This window comes from Patagioenas fasciata, chromosome 15, assembly GCF_037038585.1.
Source record: "Patagioenas fasciata isolate bPatFas1 chromosome 15, bPatFas1.hap1, whole genome shotgun sequence".
In the NCBI taxonomy this organism is placed as follows: Eukaryota; Metazoa; Chordata; class Aves; order Columbiformes; family Columbidae; genus Patagioenas; species Patagioenas fasciata.
Window position 1 is genome coordinate 3,809,507 of NC_092534.1, and position 19,132 is coordinate 3,828,638.

Genomic DNA, 19,132 nt, shown 5'->3' on the forward strand with positions numbered 1-19,132 from the left:
ACTGAATTAAATGCATTAATAATTGCAAAACATTTTCTCTCCCAGGTAACCTCACTGGAGATTCCCACAGCATGAGTTAAATGAGGCCTAAAGCCACACAGTGAATAGAGAAGGTAAAATAAGCTATTTAAGAAAAATTGGTAATGTTTTCTCGATTTTTTGTTCCTAACTGAAAGGAATACGGATACTAATGAACTTTTTAGGATCAAACCCAGTTCTCTCCCTTGAGATATTAAAAAAAATATATTTTTTTCCTATATTTAGACATAACTGAATGAAGCATCAATAAAGCCTTTTTCTTTTTTAAATCTTTCTTTATATTTAGGGCCCAAACCTCTTCAGATTTGTCTTTTTTTTTTGGTTGCCCATTCCTTAATGATGGCAGAACTTGATCTCTACTGAGAGTGTATTGCTACTCAACTAAAAGACACCATCCTGATCTGTCACGTAAATACTGCACGTTCTCCCCTGTTAACACAGAGCTACTGATTACCACAATTGAGGTACGTACAGCCAAAAAATTCCACAGACACTGGTTCTGGGTCAGAACAGGAAACGATCTTTTACAAATCAAACAGAAGGCAATGCTCTCATTTGGCCTGTCTCCTCAATATTTAAACATTTTATTGAACATCCAACAAACCCGGTAAGTGCATCTAATGCGAGTGAGGTAAGTGGATTAACAGAAAACTGTAAACATCATTGAGAAAACAGAACAATAGCTGTTGAGTTGTTCAAAATGTCAGTGTGCAGTTCAGAGGGCTGGTCTCTGGTACCATGCCAGTGCAAGATTCTGGGCAGCGCTCCAGAGAAAAAAAGAAGTCAGCTGACTTCACGTTAATCGCGTGAATAAAATATCATACACATCTTGGAGGAGGTCCTATTTATTGCTGAAGCAAACAGCAAGATAGATTCCTCAATTATTCATACCAAGCCTTTGGCATTGATAGTGCTCTGCAGTAGAAAGGCCATTCATTATTTGTTCTGGGGAGAGGATTGCCTGTTTGTGATGACAAGCACACAGCGGCAAACAATACAGGTTTCAACTATTTCATGCTGTATGTTTCAGTCAGCAATTAAAGAAAATCTTAATATATTTGAGAAATGGTCAAGGTTTTCCTACGTATAAACCTGAAGACCTAACCACAATTCATAAACTAGGTGTAACTATTTATAAACTTTGTAAAATTTGTAAATTTTGAAGTAGTATTGGAGGACTCACATTACCTTTTTACGGTGGTGTTAATATTTCCAATGTTCAAATAATTTGTAGGTAAATCAGAATGCTGAAAAAGTATTGAAAATAGGACCGTTTGTCCTGCAAAATCTTAGAAAACACTGGAAACTTCTAATGAGGTTTTGTTTGGAAGTATTTCTTTTAAAACAAGGAAGAATGCTTTTCTAATAATCACAAAATGAAGAAATTCTTGGTTTGACCAAGGATTCTTTCTAGATCTTAACTTGTTCCAAAGTAAAATGATAACCCTTACAATGCCTTGAATAGTCACACAACATAATTCGACATAGTTTTTTGGAAACTGTTACTAAAATAATTTGCATGGTGTGGTGATAGTCCTGGGTTGGATTATCTAATATATTTTGTTAGGAAAACACATAATCCCTTCAGTGAGCCAGTGGAGACAAGCACTGGAAGGAGGGAAAGTTAAAGAAACATTTATCGGTTTTAAAAAACAAAACACAGGTTCTGCTTCTTTTTCTTTTAGTTTTAACATTTCATCTCTAGTGAAATCAGTTATCAGCACCCGAGTAGTAAATCAGACATTGTGACAGGCTAAAATGTCACCTCTTCCATAGCAGTAAGTACTGTTTTACCTGATAAGGAAGGTGGCACACAGATATTTTCTGGTGCCTTAGAACAAAAATGCAATGGATCAGGCAAGACAGCAAGATTACAGAGTGACTAAATTCAAACCACCAGACTTGCTGGCAGAACTGTGCTGAGAGGTGAAAGAAGAGCCGATGCAGTAGCTGAGATGAATAATCTGGCAGCCAAGAATGTGCCAGACCTCCCAGCACTGCCTAATGCTCTTGTCAGTGCCGTCCCGGGACCTGCTTCTGAGTCAGAAGCTGCTTTTGTTAATATGTTGCTCATAAACAGAAGTGCATGTTGATACAGTAAATGAAGTAGAGGTCAGCTTCAGGTATGCACATAACAATAATTGCATCTCACGATAGCTCTCAAAGAGTAGACATCTTTGGGAATAAAAGCCTACTTAAATATTTTAATGTTGTAGGCTATGAGGAGCCATCCCTTCACATTACAGACCACCTGTTCAGTTTTTCAGTGCAAGTCTGCACTGCACTTACCCAAACACTCTAAACCATTGTTTTAACACTATCAAGGCCAAAATATGACTACCACAATATTAACGGTATTAGTTATAAAATAAATCTTCCTGCCGCTACAACTGCAACAGCTCTACCAGTTTTTCCGGTGCATTAGGCATTGTCTTGCTCTAATAACAGGTCTTGCAGAAAGCTACTTCCCATTTAATGTTTTTGAAATATTCAACTTAGTAACTTCTGTCTTTACTCAACAGAAGGTGTTTCTAAAACACCTAACTAAACTAGAATGGAAGTTTTTATTTTGCAGGCTTATTTAATGCTAGTGGCTTGTCAGATGTACAAATGATGCAGTTTATCAGCTCTCCCTCGATCCCCCCTTCACACTTGGCTGACTGGGCTGTTTCCCGCCATTGCTGTGAAACCCTCACCCTACCTGCAGCTTGCTTTTCTCATTTCCCTTCCCTGCTTCCTTAGCTCTGCTGCATAATCCATCTGCAGCGTCAATAAAAGCAGGAGAAATCTTTAACTGCAGGGCCGACGTACCCACGGTCCATCCAGCGTTTCAGTCTCACTGAAGTGTCCTGTCACACTGACAGGCCAACCCAGCGCTGAGCCCTCACACGGGACCTGAGCTACGTATCTGCACACCTACGTTCACCTTCCTCTCCGCTACTTTCTCCTTTTGGGGTTTTATCTTCAGCGCAAGACGCCAGAAGCCCTGTCGAGGCTGGCGTGTTTGGCGAACAACCAGCGGTCCCGAGCGGAGCCGACATCGCAAACGCCCAGCAAGGGCTCTGCCCGGCCGGCGGCCCCGCTGGGCGCCTCAGGGATGGGGCGGGGGCGGCAGCTCTAGACGCTCAGCGACCCGGCGGAGGGGGGGGGCGGGTCTCCCCGCTGGTGTGACCGGGGTGACCCGAGAAGCCCCGCGCTGCGGCCCCTGGTGGGCTCGGCCCGGGCAGGCGGCAGCCCGGACCCTTTTCCCTGAAACACCTCCCGGGCCCTGGCAACCGCCGCCTGGCAACCGGGCTGCGGGGCTGGAGGATGAAGCAGGTAACGGTGCCGGGGCGGGGGGCGGCGGGGCTCCCCCGGTCCCTCCCCGCTGACGGGCTCCCCGCCGCAGGCGCTGGTGGACGACACCGAGGATGTGTCCCTCGACTTCGGGAGCGAGGAGGAGCTGGCGCTGCGCAAAGGCAGGATCAGGTGAGGGCGCGGGGAGCGGGCGGGCCCGGCCCCGCCGCGGAGGCCTCAGCGTCGCGGTGCCGCCTGAAGTAACGGGGCCTGGGCAGCCTGCGCTGCTCCGAGGCGCTGAAATACAAGGAATTCCATTTAAACACCGAATTCCCGTTTGTCACAGGGAAGGTGCTCAGCGCCGGGCAGGCGGCTCGGGCTGGAGCCGGTGAGGCCCGCGGCTCCGCCAGCCACACGGCTGCTGCGGGCCTGCTGCTCAGCATCCTCCTGACATTGGAAACAAATCTTACATTGCCAAAGCCAACATACCACCAAAAAGCCCACCACCATCAGCACAAAACCACAACCTCCTCCCCACTAAAACCAAACAAAGAAAAAAACCTGACCGCCACCAAAAAACCAACCAAACAGTATTTTTATTATGCCAGAGAGGTCTCATCCTCAGCAAAACAAGCTGTGCAGAGTGCTCTGGCAGCGCATTACACACCTGGCAGAAGGAAACAGCAAGTTATTTGCAATGAAACTGTCATGTTTTCCCACCACAGGATGCGATGTTATGTGGAATATACTGTATCTTATCTTATAGCTGTTACCTAAGAAAACACAACCTATTGATCCATCTCATCTGTCAGGTTACACAGTTTAACTTTACATTATTGGAGGTGTCTGCAGCTCTGTCCACACCAAGGTCCCAGGTAACACCGCTGTTGTTCCTCCAGTGGCTTTTGAAGAATCTCCAGTCAAAGACCGTCAAGGGAAAAGCTTTATGTCAAAAAGAATGATACATATGCATGCACTTGTCAATAATGTATATAATCAGCTTTGATTTATATTGTTTTCTTCCCTTCCATCTTGTCCCAGTTTATTCTGGTCCATCACAATATGAATATTTCTTGTGAGTATAAACAAACAAAAAGTTAAGCTTAGCACCATTGTTATCAGAGATGTGCAAACAAGCAATCACATTGCTTTACAATCCAATTACTCTGTTTCACTCGTGTCTGCTGAAGCATTTTGCCCTTCCAGTGCACTGGACTTTGCAACTACATGATGAGTCAGCCATGCAACAAGATTAACATGGCTTTGTTTCTGTGCTCCAGCACCAGCACATGTTTTAAATGAAGGGGTGTATTTTGGCACAGCCTTGGAGAACATAGCCTAAAGGATTAAACTGAACTCAGAAATACAGCTTAGGAGTGCCATGAGCGTGTGAGCCACAGATTCAGTCTGTGAGACCAGACTAGAGTTAGTGTGAAGTGAAATCACCCTGCAGTGTTTGTAGGGGTTCTACAGCACCAGTTACTTTAGAGATCTGTTCCTGCTGGTTCGTGCTACCTGACAATATAGACAGGCAAAGTATCAGTAAACCATACTATTAGTTGATCCACTTCAGGTAGATACTTATTTCATTAGAGACTGTTCTTCTTTCTTGCCCTCATTGTGACAATAATCTCATACTGAAGATCTTCTGCTCTAGAATACAGAAATGAAACTCCTCACAGTGTTCACACAGAAGTTTGTTTTTATATTTCTGAAGAATCTTGTGCAAACAATACTGGAACACACCCATGTGCTGCAGAGCTTTGTTGTCTTGTTAGGGGGCATAACAACATGTTCCAATAATTTGTCTTTAACTTTATCCCAATTTCATATATCTTAGACTTGGTTAGAATTTCTGTAAGCTATGACAAGTTGTGGTTTTGTGCTCCAGAAGACCGAAAGGTATGTAGATAGTGGTTTAATTAGTGGTTACTTTCATAAGAAGGTTAGGAAAAAGATAACTCACACCATTTTGCAGTTTGTTGCAATATCAGAACATGTGCTCTGGAATAGTTAGGAGCACGTGATCACTGCTTCTCCAAATCAGCCAAGTAACAGGAGATGCTCAAGCCAGAGAGCCTGTTTGTTCAGAAGTACCAGACAGGTGTGAAAAGCAGCAGGTAAAGCGTTACCCTGGCTCTCCTGAGCTGGGAACCATCTCCTGGAGGTCAGCGATATCCCTTAGGGCTGACCTGGTTTGATTCCTTCCCACCTAAATTAATAACAGCTCATTCCTACCCTAACAGGCATCGTGCTTGCAAACTGAGCTGAGGTTATTGTAACAAGATCATGGTCATCATTCAGCCTCAGGGTTCCAGTTCTATGCTATATGAATGTTTACATCCAGGACAACTAGAAGCCCAAGCAAGTGCATTGCTACGCTTTTGGGAGCAAACGTATGCCAAGCAGAGCCAGTGCAGAGTTTTAGTCACTTTTATCCTTCATTGGATTTGAATGCAAAAAATGTTATCATGTTTTAAAGTCTTTACAGTCTTTCCTTAGTACAAGAAATCATGTTACTTTATACAACGATTTCTTAATGCCACCATATTTCTGGAAATCAGATTTGAAAAAAACATTATAAAGTACAAATGAATTCAATATAAATACATTCACTTAGGAAAAGCTGTAAAGTTTTTCATTTCAAAAATGCTGCAGATGGTTTAGCTTCAGGTTTTAAAAGACAATTTTATCTATCTGGAATTATCTCCTTATGAAAAATTCTGCTTGTATATGATAAAAGCTATAAATGTCATCTGATGACTGTAAATTAACAAAACACATTTGTTTCTGTTAAGTGAGGAAGTGAACAGTTTATTTACTGGATTCTGTTAGGTTTAGATTTTTTTTTTTTTAAGCATAAACAGGGGGACACTTTCTGAGATTGAGAGTTGTCCAAAGAATGAGGTGCAAGTTTTGATATATCTCCATATTCCTCCCCTAGAATAAGGACCTGCAGGTTGGTGTCTTTGGCTCAGCCAGCTGTCTCCTTGCAAGAGAACTGGTTCCATAGCCTCAATAAAGTGTCTAGTGCAGTAATAAACATGAGCTTCTTGCTTATGAACTGTTTTTTTTAGTAAATACCGTTAAAGGTTTCATATTGGAACAGATTCAGCATCCTGACAGTAATTCATCACCTGACTTGCAAAATGCAACACCACTTCTCCAAAGTTACTTTCGCGTCTCAAGCACCAATATCAAAGCTCAGGCCGCTGTGATATGCTTTAGGCTCGTGATCTATGACCAGCATGTAGTGACACAAGATGCCACTGATGTCATGAACCCTCACGTCTTCTTGAGCAAGATCAAGCCTTGAAGTAGCAAGACACTCTCTGGTTTTGACAGCTCACAATATTTCCTCTGCTCCACCCACCCACCCATTTGCTTATGACAGAAAAAGCTCCTTGCACTACGAATGTCACATGTTTAGTTTTAAGTCAGAAGTTTTTGGAAAGTTTGAGGTTTGCATGGGCATGATCAGGAGTAAGTACAATCTACAGCTGTGCATCATTCTTGCTCTCCAGTTGTGTGTGTGTAGTACTACAGGTACAATATTGCTATTATAGGATAGATAATTACTAAAACAGTTAAATGACTATACAATAAGAATATTACAACAAAGATAGAAATATAATAACTAATTTAAATAGAATTGTAATTTTTAAATAGTGTATATATTGTGTATCATTTTATTATACACAATAATAGAGTAACAAATCTAATAGTTGAATAGTTAATTATGACCTAAGCCACCATATAATGTTAATTGTTTAAAGAGGTAGAGGAGCTTAATAAGACAATCGCTGACTTGACAAAAAGAGCCTTATTCAATAAGCAAATATTATTCACTCAGCTTCAAGGGAAAAAATTACTTAAATGCAATAGCCTCTAGTTAATTGTCACTTTAAACTAATTAACACAGGCACCTGTATGGAATAAGTTTTCATACCTGGCATCTTACCCTGAAAGTTCTACTGTGCTCATTATGGCATTCTCCAGCCCCCTATCTCATGGTACAGGCCAACATTTCATGCCAGATAGTTACTTCTTCCACTGAAATTCCCCTTCATTTTGTTGCTGATAAAATTTTGCTTGATGAGAAAGCACAAATATCTAGTGAAATTAATGAACATTCATTCATAAGAACTGTTAGGTTCCCAAATGTTGCTCCCTCCGTAAAAGGGAAGTGTTTGCTCTCAGACATTACATGTGAAGGTTCATTTTGTCTTATACCCAACAGCTTTTTTTTTTTTTTTTTTAAAGTTTCAGAGTTCCAGTTCTTGTTTTCAAAACAGTTCTGAAAGGCATCTGATCTGTCTCCATTCATGCCTTGCAATGCTGATTTATGCCATGAGGCAATGAGGATTTTAGGTGCAGTGTTGGACACAACCACTCAATTCCTTCATGCAGCACAAAGAAACTGAGGAAAGACTCTAGATTTTGTCTTGTCTTTGAGAAAGTTTTGACATGAACAACACATTCCGTCTTTTAGCTTTAGACTGAGGGCTGCTATTGAAAGTACGGTTGCTTTGATAATGAAGATATACATCAACATGTTAAATAATAGCAGCTATTAACCAAAATGCCATTCAAGACTAGAAATAGTTGTATTTTACTGCGTTGTTAGCACATACAGTAACATTCCTCCTTATTCCATAGCTTCCTAAATGCTCTGTATTTTTTTTCCTAGGCACCCACTGGCCACCTTTTTCCACCTGTTTTTCCGAGTGAGTGCCATTATTACCTACTTGTTCTGTGACTGGTTCAGCAACAGCTTTGTTGCCTGTTTTGTCACTATTCTCCTCCTTCTATCCTTTGACTTTTGGTCAGTTAAGGTAAGATGACCCTCAGTAGTAATTACCTTTAGAAAGTATTTTGTGTGCTATTATGTAAATCAAAAAATGAAAGATGTATGCTGACATATTGACAAAAACAGTGGGATCTGTTGATCTATAAAACGTCTAGCCCATTTGAAATAATACATTTACACATCGTAGTTACTGTTTATCAGTGTGTTCTCTAGGGATGATGGGAGCTACTAATATGGTGAGAATATTGCCTTGCGATAGATAGATTCGTTTGTATGCTTTCCCCCTTAATAAAAGGAAAAGAAAGAAAGTACCGCTGGCTCTGAGTGGTGGATGCCAAGGGCTGCCCAAAGCTGCAGCGCTGTGCCAGGCCCCAGGGCTCCACACGGGGAACAAGGCTTTAGTTTTAGAAAAGTGAAGCCTTGATGCATCTGAAGTATGCTGAAAACTTCTAGTATTCATCCAGGTGCAGGAATATTTGCTTAATTTGTTTGCTTGATTTCATGCAGCTGACTTGCTTATAATTAATCTTCCCTTTTTTCCTGTATGTTTTTGTTTGCTGGTCTCCTCTCTTACTGAGGAAATTTGTGTATTGGGGCCTTCTCCAACTAACTGGCTTAGAAAAGATACATCCCATAGTTTCTTACCTAAATCAATGTTATTGTGCTAATTACTGTATTAAAAGAGGAGAGCAGGCCTCTAAACGTATAGTAACTCATCCATCCTTAATGACTGTTGTGCTCAGGCTGGCACAGCTTTTAGAACTAATATTAGTATCTGATAGAAGAATATGATTTTCAGACATGCTTGTCTTTGTTTGTAATGTTAGTCTGGCAAGTGAATTATGCAACTTATTAATTCAAATAATTGTTTCTGTCACTAGAACGTGACAGGAAGGCTCCTGGTTGGTTTGCGTTGGTGGAACCAGATTGATGAAGATGGAAAAAGCCACTGGGTGTTTGAAGCAAAAAGGGTAAATATGTTAATAAAAATAGGCACAGAACAAACAGAATCCATAGGAAAGCCTGTAGAGCTGATACTAAGTCGAATAAAGTAACAAATAGAGCACCTTTTTAGCAGTTACTTTTATCCAGCTTTTACAGAAGATAATGCAAATGGTAAGTTGGAAACACATTGTATTGTCACATCCTGGAAGCATTCAGAACAAAACTGGTCTCACAACATGGTACAACACTGTGAATATTCATTCTGATGACAATTGGTATGAAACACTTCTGCTAGCTGCGTTTTATTTTCTAGTGAGAAAAAAATCTTGTCATAAACACAACTTCCCATAGTTAAACCCAACCCAGAATCATCATAGAATGTCCCCACTTGGAAGGGACCCACAAGGATCATCAAGTCCAACTCTTTTAATCCTCTTCAGGAAAGATCTATGTTGAAAGCAATGCTGAATAGCTCTAATTCAGTATTTTTAAAACAATATTTTAGTCATGGTTGTGGCATATGGTGGGGAATAGAACCCAGATCCCAGAGTTTTCTGTTCTTGCTCATGCTCCCCCCAAACAACCTGAGCAAAAAAGCTGTAGAATAGCACTTGGCATCACTGCCAGAATCAAGATGTCAGGTTTTTGCTTTCACTTGCTGCCATCCCCGTCCAGCCAGGAGCCTGGCAGGACACTCAAGTGCTGCCCACTGGGCCGTCCCTTGCAGGCAAATCCAGCTGTGCAGGCAGCTGTGCGCTGAGCCGGGGCCAAACGCTGAGTGTGTGGTGTGGGGCGCCATCTAGCAGCCCTGTGGGCCTCTGCAAGGAGAGAGCGGCCAAGCAGCACTGTATGCTGTTAAAAGGACAATGCATGGTAATGGCCTTGGACAAGTTTGAGTCTCCTGTCAAAGTTAACTTAGTATTTCTGAAGTGTAAAAGCAATTGTCAGTGTAACAGAACTTTGCCTTTAAAATATTACTAATCTGTAGTGTTAGTGGGAGCTATCATTGACAAAAGGAATAATTCTCTCATTTAAATGTGAACAGAGACCAGAACATTCTGAAAAGAAGATGCTGCCAGATACAGTAGGGCAGCAGGGAGAAAACTACTTCTCTTCTTATTCAATTTTTGTTCCATGCATCATAAATGAAACTTAGGTAAAGAAGTAATTTTGTCCATTCTTTCTCCATTGTAGATTTGTTGCCTTTTGTGGATTTTGTCTTTGTCACTAGTAGTTTCAATGGTTTCCCTTCTAGGTGCCTGCAATAGCTGCCTCAACTGAAGCTGAAGCTCGAATCTTTTGGCTTGGTCTCATTATTTGCCCAGTTATCTGGACAGTGTTTTTCTTTAGCACCTTGTTCTCCCTGAAGCTGAAATGGCTGGTAAGTCTGGGGGTACGGAAAAAATCTTCATGTTTTCCCCTGTAAACATTAAGTGCTTGGACAATTGCCACAGACTTCATTTTGCCAAGTTCCTAGCCATGCTCAGTACAAACTTCTTAATTGAGTCTGAAAACATGAAAAGTGTCTTGGACATGTGCAGCTACATAACCAATAACAGCCAAAATTATATTTTCCTATTAAATGAAGCAGGAAATTCAGCTATAGGTATGAATTGATGGCAAATCTTTGCCTGCTTCCTAGTGCTCCAAATGGCACAGCTAAACAAGCAATAGTTAAAATGAAGCCAGCAGTTAGAATTAGACTCGCCGTCTTTCTCCACGACTTCACCTTATTTTTGAAAACCAGAGATTGTTCACTAAACTAAGAGCTGGTTGGAGGAGGAACCCTAATCAGCACTGGGGCCATGTTGCTCAGGTGCTTGTAAAAGGCAAGTTACACAAGTGAAAATATGTTTGCTTCCAGGAAACTGGTTCCGAGGGCTAAGAAAAATATGTTTATAAGTTATTTCATTAGTATGTCGCATGGGTTCTGCCTGCTGCTAAGCCTATAGTACCACAAAAGGATCTAATGATTTTCACTGTTAATGCTGGATGTTGATTCATATCTGTCAATGCTCTTTGTAAAGCTGTAAGCCACAGGATCTTATTTGCACATAATAAGGCATTTGTCAGCTAAAGAAGCCTGCAGCCTTGCTGTGTACATGGATGTGAAGTTTCAGCTACAGATCAGGCTTTTCAAAAAAGTGAAATTATTATGGAATCAGTTGATTACACCCTTTTTTGAGTAAGTGCTTTCAGGAAAGCAATTGAGTCGTTCAACATACAGAGCCACAAAAAAAATTTTATCAGTGTCTTGCTAAAAACAGGCATTTTGTAGAAAGGAACTATTGTGTTTAAGTTTGACATAATTGGATCTCTTTGAAAGTCATTAATGCTAGGAAGGAATATCCCCCTTATATCATGTAGATATATCTAAATAGTACGTATACATATATATACACTTGCTTATAGATATTCTCCACATGCAGTGTCTATATAGCAGTGCAGTTGTCCCAGCTGAACTCTAAATACTCGTTTATGTTTGGCCACAGGCTCTTGTGATAGCTGGGATCTCCCTCCAGACTGCTAATTTATATGGCTACATCCACTGCAAATTGGGGGGCCAGAAAAGCAGCAGCAGAGGACCTTCGAGGTTTTTTGTCACAGCAGATGCTCCCAAGAGTAAGTACTGAGCTGATCCAGCCACGACAGCTCCCAGTTAAACCTCCGGAGACCCGAGGTGCTGGGAGCCTCTGCTTGGGCAGGGCGGGCAGGGCTGGCAGGGCCACCCTGGCCACCTCTGCCCCGGGCTGCCCTCTGGCTCTGCCCCACTTTGGGGAGACTCCTTCAACCCCAGCCCTGTGTTCCCTCTGCAGGGCAGCCGAGGAGCACGGCCCAGGACCGCGCTGAAGAACGGGCAAAGACAGGCACTAGATAAATCTAAAATGACGAGCAGTAACAATACTCATTTATGAAAATTGTTCTTCATGTTAATATATTTAAGTAAAACTCTTGTAGAATTCTGCCTGCATGAAATCATAAGGAATTTATGTCATTTGCGTTTGAGTCTTTAGTTTCTGAAAGGTTTGGAGCCCTTAAGTTTCACCAAAAAGCGGTTTGTATAGGCACCAAAGCAATGTTTACGGTTTATACAGAGCATACTTCTTTAAGAAAAAATAAATAAATCTGTCAACTAACCTGAAACTGTTGCATTATCTTAACTAGGAATTAGAATGTAATCAAAACATGATGCTCATGTTTAATTTGGGAACTACACAAAACAAAAATCAAACTGCCTTTCCCTCTTGTACACAATACTGATTTCTTAAAGCTTTCCTCAATAAAGAATTACAACCACAAAGGGCCTCTTAGTTATTAAAGATGCCAAAGGTTTATTTTTTAGGGTTGAGTAGAAGAAAGAACAAAAGTTGTGTAGCATATTCACACAGTACTTCTGTGTTATGCCAGTTATGTATAAACAGTTATCTTATTCTGATACCTGCAATAAATAAAATATTGCACTTGTGCTATAAGTAACTTCCCTAAACTCTAGAAGGTTTTTATTTTAGAACTGCACAAAAAGGAGACAATACTACACTGAATTTCACTCTAAATACAGGTCTTCTCTACTGAAAGATACTTACATGATGTTTTTCAGCAGGAGAGTGGGTGTTACAGTTGACCGCAGCACAGAAGGCCAGACAAAGCCTACGACGTGTGTGTAGCTGATGCATTAGACACAACACCTCAGTGTCAGCGATGTACACTTTATATGCAACTTTCTACATAAAATCCTGTATATGCATGTTCTCAAATGCCAACTTCATATTCAGGTTGTTAGTACCGTGACACCAGATGCAGGTTGCACCTACAGAACACAGAAGGCTCAGTTCTATTGCTTGCCAGGAAGCTTTGAGACCACCTGTGAACTACAAGAAACTTCAACTACGGAAAAAAAATAAGGCAAGAACATTTATACTAAGAATTTATTTGCAATATATAAAAAGAATACATTCCTTCAATTAAATCAAGGCATAAGTTACTTTTCTATAATTAAAGAATTACATTTTTATTCCTTTCATAGGTTAGATAATCTTTTCTTCTTGAAACTGGTGTTGATCACAGTACTCCTGAATTCCTGCAAAGACAGGGAGAAAGTAATATAAATAATATTTCAATTGCAAAAGTAGTTATTGCTGCATCACTCTGTCCCCTGTTGGTACAAATATCAAAAGCTGGGCCTTTATCATGGTGAAAATGCCTTTAGGAATTTCCCAGCTCTTTGTATATTTAAGCTGCACCTCACTGGCTCTTCAGGTAGTTTTTACGTGGTTTTTATGCAATTACAACAGGCTGCTCCAGCACCTTAGAACTTCTGTGTGAGAGCAAGTCCGCACATGTCTTTTCTGAACTTTAATGACTGAAGCCAAACATTGAAACCCGTTATTAGATACAGTTTCATTATCGCTTTAAAAGCCTGTCCTAACTGATGACCAGAAGATGTGAACATGGTATCTGCATGTTACATTTGTGATTGCTACGCACATCTATCTACTGTTTGTATGATTTGTGGCAGAATGTCGTTCTCTCTAGCACCTTTATATACTGCAGATGCACTCAGGACTGGGGACCCACCTGCACCGTGATTTTCAGACTTACTTTGAATGATGCTCCTGTAAGACAATGTAGCTGGAGACTCAGGTGCTTCAGAGAAGAAAGACTGGCCTTTGTCACAACTTCTCCCTTCACGGACAGGGAAAAACAATCAAGTGAAGCAAAGGGAAAAGATGATTTTTTTAAATTTTACTCTTTATCCTGCTACCACTTACACCTTCCAAAGAGCCATTTGCATCTATTCCTTAAAGAACCCCTTATGTCAGTAACACAGCCAGAATGACAGCTTGCAGTTTTACAGAGAAATACTATTAGCAGAAACCTTCAGTCATTATTTCGGAAGTAGTGACCTGTTCCTCGATGTCATTAAATCAAGTGTTAATTGCTAATGGGCAAGGAAATAAACCATCTCAGTATCCGCAACAGGATTTGGGTGGTGGCAGCAGCAGGGAAGTTAAGACATTAATTTTAATGCTCAGCGTCTCCAAGCTGTTATTCTTCATAGCGGCTGTGCTGTTATTCAGTCTGCACTCCGGGTGAATACACCACAGAGAGAACACATTGTTCTGCAAACGTGATTATACAGCTGAGAAGATGCATAAACTAATCTTAATCAAGACGAAGTTCCAGGCTAGGGAAACAATCCTGGCACTTTCCTCTTTCCACATCATGCTACGTCAGAGTGCCAGCAACTTCTGATTCAAAAAAATGTTCTATCTAAAAGTGAATACTTACATAAGAGACAAAATGTTTAATATTGTAATTTATCAATGTCCAAGTCAGGGTTTTCCAGCAGTAACATCAGTATAAGAAGAAAAAAAACTTGTTTTAAACATCATGCAATAGCAACTTTACCTATTTGAGGATCTAGAGGCACTTTACCCAGGAGGGAAACATTTAAGTTCTGGCACATCTTCTCTGCACCTCCAGTAGTTGGGGGAAAGATCTGAGATTCATTCTGGGAAAACATGAAAATTAGACTTAAAATATTGCAATTCAGAGAACATGGCATTTTTGGAGCAATATTTTATATACAAATAATGTCAAAATAAAAAATGCTGTAAGATACAGCCAGCCTCACCTTACACTTGGGACATATAAAGCCACTCATATTTTCCACAACACCTATGATTGGCAGTTTCACTTTGTGGCAGAAGTTGATCTCCTTCCGAACATCCTGAAGCGACACTTCCTACAAATATTGGGAAAAACGGCTATTTTCACTGTTACGTTTTGATGCTGAACCATGAACCTACATCCTTAGAGCTGGTTTAAAGCAAGCACATCATGACTTGCTGCTGCTCCCTTTGTATTTTCAAGAACATAAACCTGCATTACATGCTCTAGCAGCAATTCTGAGTAGCAACACAACAGGTACAACAGTTCCACCTGTGAATGGGGGGGTTCTGTTTTGAAATCTGACTTGACTCTAGTAAAGATTCAGCAATATTTATGTTTTATCCTCTATATTAATCTTTACCTTTAGTTCTTTAAGTGTAACTTTTTCACATTTCCAGTTTACAAAAGACCTTTGGCGTTCTCGATAGAGCAGGCAAGGACAAGAACCACCAGGTTTACGCTCATTATCTCTTTTCAAAATAGATTTCAAATAGCTTATAATCCCCTCAGTCTTTCTGCATATATGGCTGACCTCATTCAGTTCTGTTCCCTTCTCACCCCACCACCTCACTTCTGTTAGATTTTATTCTTTCAGCTGTCGTGGAAATACCAGGTGCCTTATGCTAGTTTGATCTCCTGTTCCCTTCCAAACAGGCTTCAAAACCTACATTTGAATTCGATGTATTTTGAGTGTCGGCTCTCCAGGAGCTGATTTTACTTTTAAAAATGCACATCACGAAGTTGCCTACTGGAGGCAAGAGGCTGCTTCACATGGTCTCCAGTAGTGCCCCTCTTGTCACTTAGAAACAACACTTTGCACTGACTCCTGAACATTAAGCTGTTGGTCAATAAATGGCAAATTCACAATGATGCGAACCCCAGTCTCGCACAAGGAAGGGAAATATATCGCATTTCCCTTCGCACAGATCGCAACAGCTTTGCTGTGGACTGCTCTGTGGTGTTGTGCCACACTCAGATCCCAACTGCACCGAGACACCCGTCTAACTCATAAACCAGCCACTGAGGCACAACACGAGACAGCCCACTCCCTCCGACCCTGCACCGTCGCTCCTCTGAAGTTAAACAGAGACTCTAAACCAAGGACTGGCTTTAACTGCCACGATGTTTCTGTCCCTGGAAATAAAGTTCTCAGACCTGAGGGGTAGTGACGATAACGGCGCCGTCTATGTGCGCGGCACCGAGATACTGCACGATCGATAAGTGCTCGTCTGATGTTCCCGGAGGCGTATCTACAATCAGGTAGTCGACTTCACCCCAGTCCACGTCACGAAGAAATTGTTTGATCAACCCTAAAAGAAAAGAATGTGCAGGAGAGAAAAAAATATCTCCCTGTATTTTAGATTTTAAGGTCTACCTCTAATTGTATAGTCTAGGTGTACAGATTCTGATTTGTCAACTTAAGCACAGAAACAATTGTTTTGCCAAGGCTTTAAAATAAAACAAAAATAACCAACCCAATGCAGCATTTGACCTTCTAATTTCATCAAATGAATATGTTCAACTACAGAAAACAAGTAACCGTTCATCTATTTTTTCCTAGATCTTACCATACTATATTTACATTAATAATTAAACAAGCTCCAATATGAAATCTTTCAAGGACATAAATTGTTGTTGTAAACACTTGATACATACCATTTTTTTTCGGTCCTCTCCAGATGACAGCATCATCAGGACTACTCAGCAAGAACCCCACGGACATGACACCCAAGTTTTCTTCCACATACTAAAAGAGAAGTAGAACAACGCAATAGAGTTTACAGAACAGTAAAGAAAGAGTAAAGGGACCCATTCCAAATCCAGATTTTATAGAAAAAGCAGTAGGTGGTGGGGAGACATTAAGAAAATAAAGGCAGAGAACCTTATGCTTCCTTTTACCAAAGTATCCCTATCCCCAGCTCCTCCCTCCCGTGTTTTTCAGCTGAGAGGGCAGTGCCCAACCCAAACCAACCCCAGGAACTTTCTGAAACAGGGACCCCGCTCACCACTGGAGACCAGCCGGACCCACTCTGATGAACCTGAAAACGGAAGTGATACAGAAAGTTACATATAGAAATAAATACAGGCATTACATGAAGCGCGAATATAAGGAAAAACTGGGTAAATAGATATCCTGCCTAGAGGTGGAATACAGCTTTACTGGAGCAGCCAAGTTAAAAACCGCAGAAGGGCCAGATCTGTATTAATAAAGTGAATAAATACTGTGGCACCACTTCGCAAGAAACTGACCCATATATTTACATAAAATATTCTAGGGCTGATAGCATTATGCTGACACTACTCGAGTTTGAAGTAGTCATGAATATGTGGCAGATACACAGCAGGTGCTGCTTTGCAGAGCTGCTCATCCTGAAAGCTGACAACTCTGTTACAATCTAAATTATGCTGAACTTCTCTGTCTCACCTTTGTCTCCCTACTCGCTGCCACACACATGTCCCAATCAGCTGAGCTTTTAGAAGCCTTAAGTCTACACAACCCTTAAGTGTTAATGCAAGAAATCCTTTAAACACATTTGAGTTTTCACTTACCTGCTCTCCTTCCAGACCCATCATTTTAGGGATCGATGGCCCACAGATGTCGATGTCCAGCAGAGCAACCTGCAAAACAAACCAACCAGCCCCGGCTGGAAACGCGCTTGCAAGGGCTGTTTGCAAAGGCTAAGCCGTGTGTGCAAGGGCTGTTTGCAAAGGCTAAGCCGTGCGATGGAAACGCTGTCGTGTGCTTCATGCAGGTGCGAACCCTGAGCGCGGAGGGGACGCGACCGGTGCAGTCACCGCCCGCAGCCGCCCGGCCCCGCAGACCCTCCCGCCCCGGGACGCTCCGCCTCCCGCGCCCCCGTACCTGCTTGGCCTCGTCCGCCGCCAGCCCGCTGGCCAGCAGCGCGCTGAACGTGCTCTTGCCCACGCCGCCCTTCCCGGACAGCACCAGCACCGTGTGCCGCACCCCGCGCAGCCGCTCCCGCAGCGCCGCCGCCTCCGCTACGGGACACACCGGGTCAGACAGACGCACAGGGAAGGACAGACCCCCCGCGTCAGACAGACACACCGGGTCGGACACAGCGGGGCGGACGGACACACCGAGTCGGACCCAGCGGGGCGGACCCAGCGGGGCGGACCCGCCTCCTCCCCGAGTCCCGAGTCCCGCCTCCCGCCCCCTCGGGTCCTCCCTCACCCGGGTCCGCGGCGGCGGCGCCAGCAGCGCAGAGTCTCTGGTTGGGGCATCCCTGGCAGGCGGCGGCCCTGCCCGCCTGGGCGCTGCTGGTCCCCGGGCACTCTGAAACAGACAACGACAGCTGGAGCGCCAGGCCCGCCCCGCCCCGCCCCGCCCGCCCGGCAGCACCGCTCACCCTCGGGCCGCGGCCCGCCCGCCGCCTCCGCCATGGCGCGCGCCGCTGCGTCACCTCCGCCGCGCTCCAGAGAGGCGGGGCTGGGACAGGGCACCGCGTGCGCGTGCGCCGGACGGAGCCGCTGCCGCCAGGGGGCGCCCCGCGCGGGGACCGGAACCGGGGGCGGTCGGGGCCGCTGAGCCCCGCGGGGTGAGCGGGGCCGGGGGGACCCGTCCGGGCGGGCAGAGGGCAGAGCCCGCACACCCGCACCGGGAGTCCCGCGCACGCCCCGGGCAGCTGCAGGAGGTTCGGTGCTGCCCGCAGCGCGGTCGTGCGGCTGCAGTGAGATGTCTCCGAGAACTGTTACACAGGAGCAATTGGCAACAGAGCCACGAAACCATCTCCATACCCACACCTGATGTCAACCGGGAAACCTGCGTGTCCCGGCAGTTAACCGGGGGTTTGGGCCGGTAGCCCGGGGGTCTGTGTCAGTAACCCGGGGGTCTGTGCCGCTCCCCCCCGGCAGGTTCTAGAAGGACATGCTCCAACGGCAGAGTCACCTTTGTAACAGTGTTGTACAGTTCTCAAGGGAAGTGTTAACACACTTTAGTTTTGTGTTTCAGAAGTTTTACACCTAGGAGATGATGGATAATTTCAGTAAAATGATGCCATTGCGATGCTGTATAGCAATTTTGAATATATGGATTTCTGCACCTTACTGGTAGACACTTTCTCTTAATTGAATGGGTACATTCACTGGGAAGATGATTCTACCTTAAGCTGGTCAGTCAGCTTCTGAGCAGATAGCTCAGTATTTGGGATGTAAAAACTAACGACATAAATAAATCATTCTGCAAACCAAGGCAGTGTGCACCAGCCTGGGATGTGATCTGGACTTGGACATTTTCATCACCATGTGATACTTGGACAACTTCTGTACTTACGTTCTGTAATTATCTTCTATGGGAAACAACTGAAAAAAAGTTACTTGGATTAAAATATTTAAGCAAGTTTGAATGTCTGGGGTGGGAGGAACTGGCCA

General features: G+C 43.1%; 4 protein-coding genes across 6 annotated transcripts in view; 1 reads left to right on the forward strand and 3 right to left on the reverse strand.

Annotated features, from left to right (window-relative positions):
• The window catches only part of CIITA (class II major histocompatibility complex transactivator), a 44,131-nt gene extending 40,953 nt beyond the window's left edge, over nucleotides 1–3,178 (reverse strand). The window contains exon 1 of one of the 2 annotated variants that reach the window (XM_065851170.2): nucleotides 2,851–3,178. The gene's annotated coding sequence lies outside the window, so the exon portion shown is untranslated. Of the gene's footprint in view, nucleotides 1–2,740 lie in introns of both variants that reach the window. The other variant, XM_071814977.1, reaches the window with a different exon arrangement.
• The window catches only part of CLEC16A (C-type lectin domain containing 16A), a 164,474-nt gene that overhangs the window by 124,263 nt on the left and 21,079 nt on the right, over nucleotides 1–19,132 (reverse strand). The gene's annotated exons all lie outside the window — the stretch shown is intronic.
• TVP23A (trans-golgi network vesicle protein 23 homolog A) lies at nucleotides 3,156–12,371 on the forward strand. Of its 2 annotated transcripts, none has more exons than XM_065850795.2 (7): nucleotides 3,156–3,357; nucleotides 3,428–3,507; nucleotides 8,006–8,150; nucleotides 9,007–9,096; nucleotides 10,326–10,451; nucleotides 11,563–11,692; nucleotides 11,887–12,371. In XM_065850795.2, exons 1-7 carry the CDS (start codon nucleotides 3,349–3,351, stop codon nucleotides 11,946–11,948), a joined length of 642 nt encoding a protein of 213 aa, XP_065706867.1. In that variant the 5' UTR covers nucleotides 3,156–3,348; the 3' UTR covers nucleotides 11,949–12,371. The 2 variants fall into 2 exon arrangements, with proteins under 2 accessions (XP_065706867.1, XP_065706868.1); XM_065850796.2 differs by having other exon boundaries at nucleotides 8,006–8,042.
• On the reverse strand, nucleotides 12,983–18,180 carry NUBP1 (NUBP iron-sulfur cluster assembly factor 1, cytosolic). Its single transcript, XM_065850627.2, has 11 exons — nucleotides 18,112–18,180; nucleotides 17,937–18,038; nucleotides 17,607–17,743; nucleotides 17,294–17,362; nucleotides 16,750–16,782; nucleotides 16,400–16,490; nucleotides 15,899–16,053; nucleotides 14,706–14,816; nucleotides 14,480–14,582; nucleotides 13,670–13,753; nucleotides 12,983–13,148 (listed from the first exon to the last, which is right to left on the reverse strand). Exons 1-11 carry the CDS (start codon nucleotides 18,143–18,145, stop codon nucleotides 13,096–13,098), a joined length of 972 nt encoding a protein of 323 aa, XP_065706699.1. The 5' UTR covers nucleotides 18,146–18,180; the 3' UTR covers nucleotides 12,983–13,095.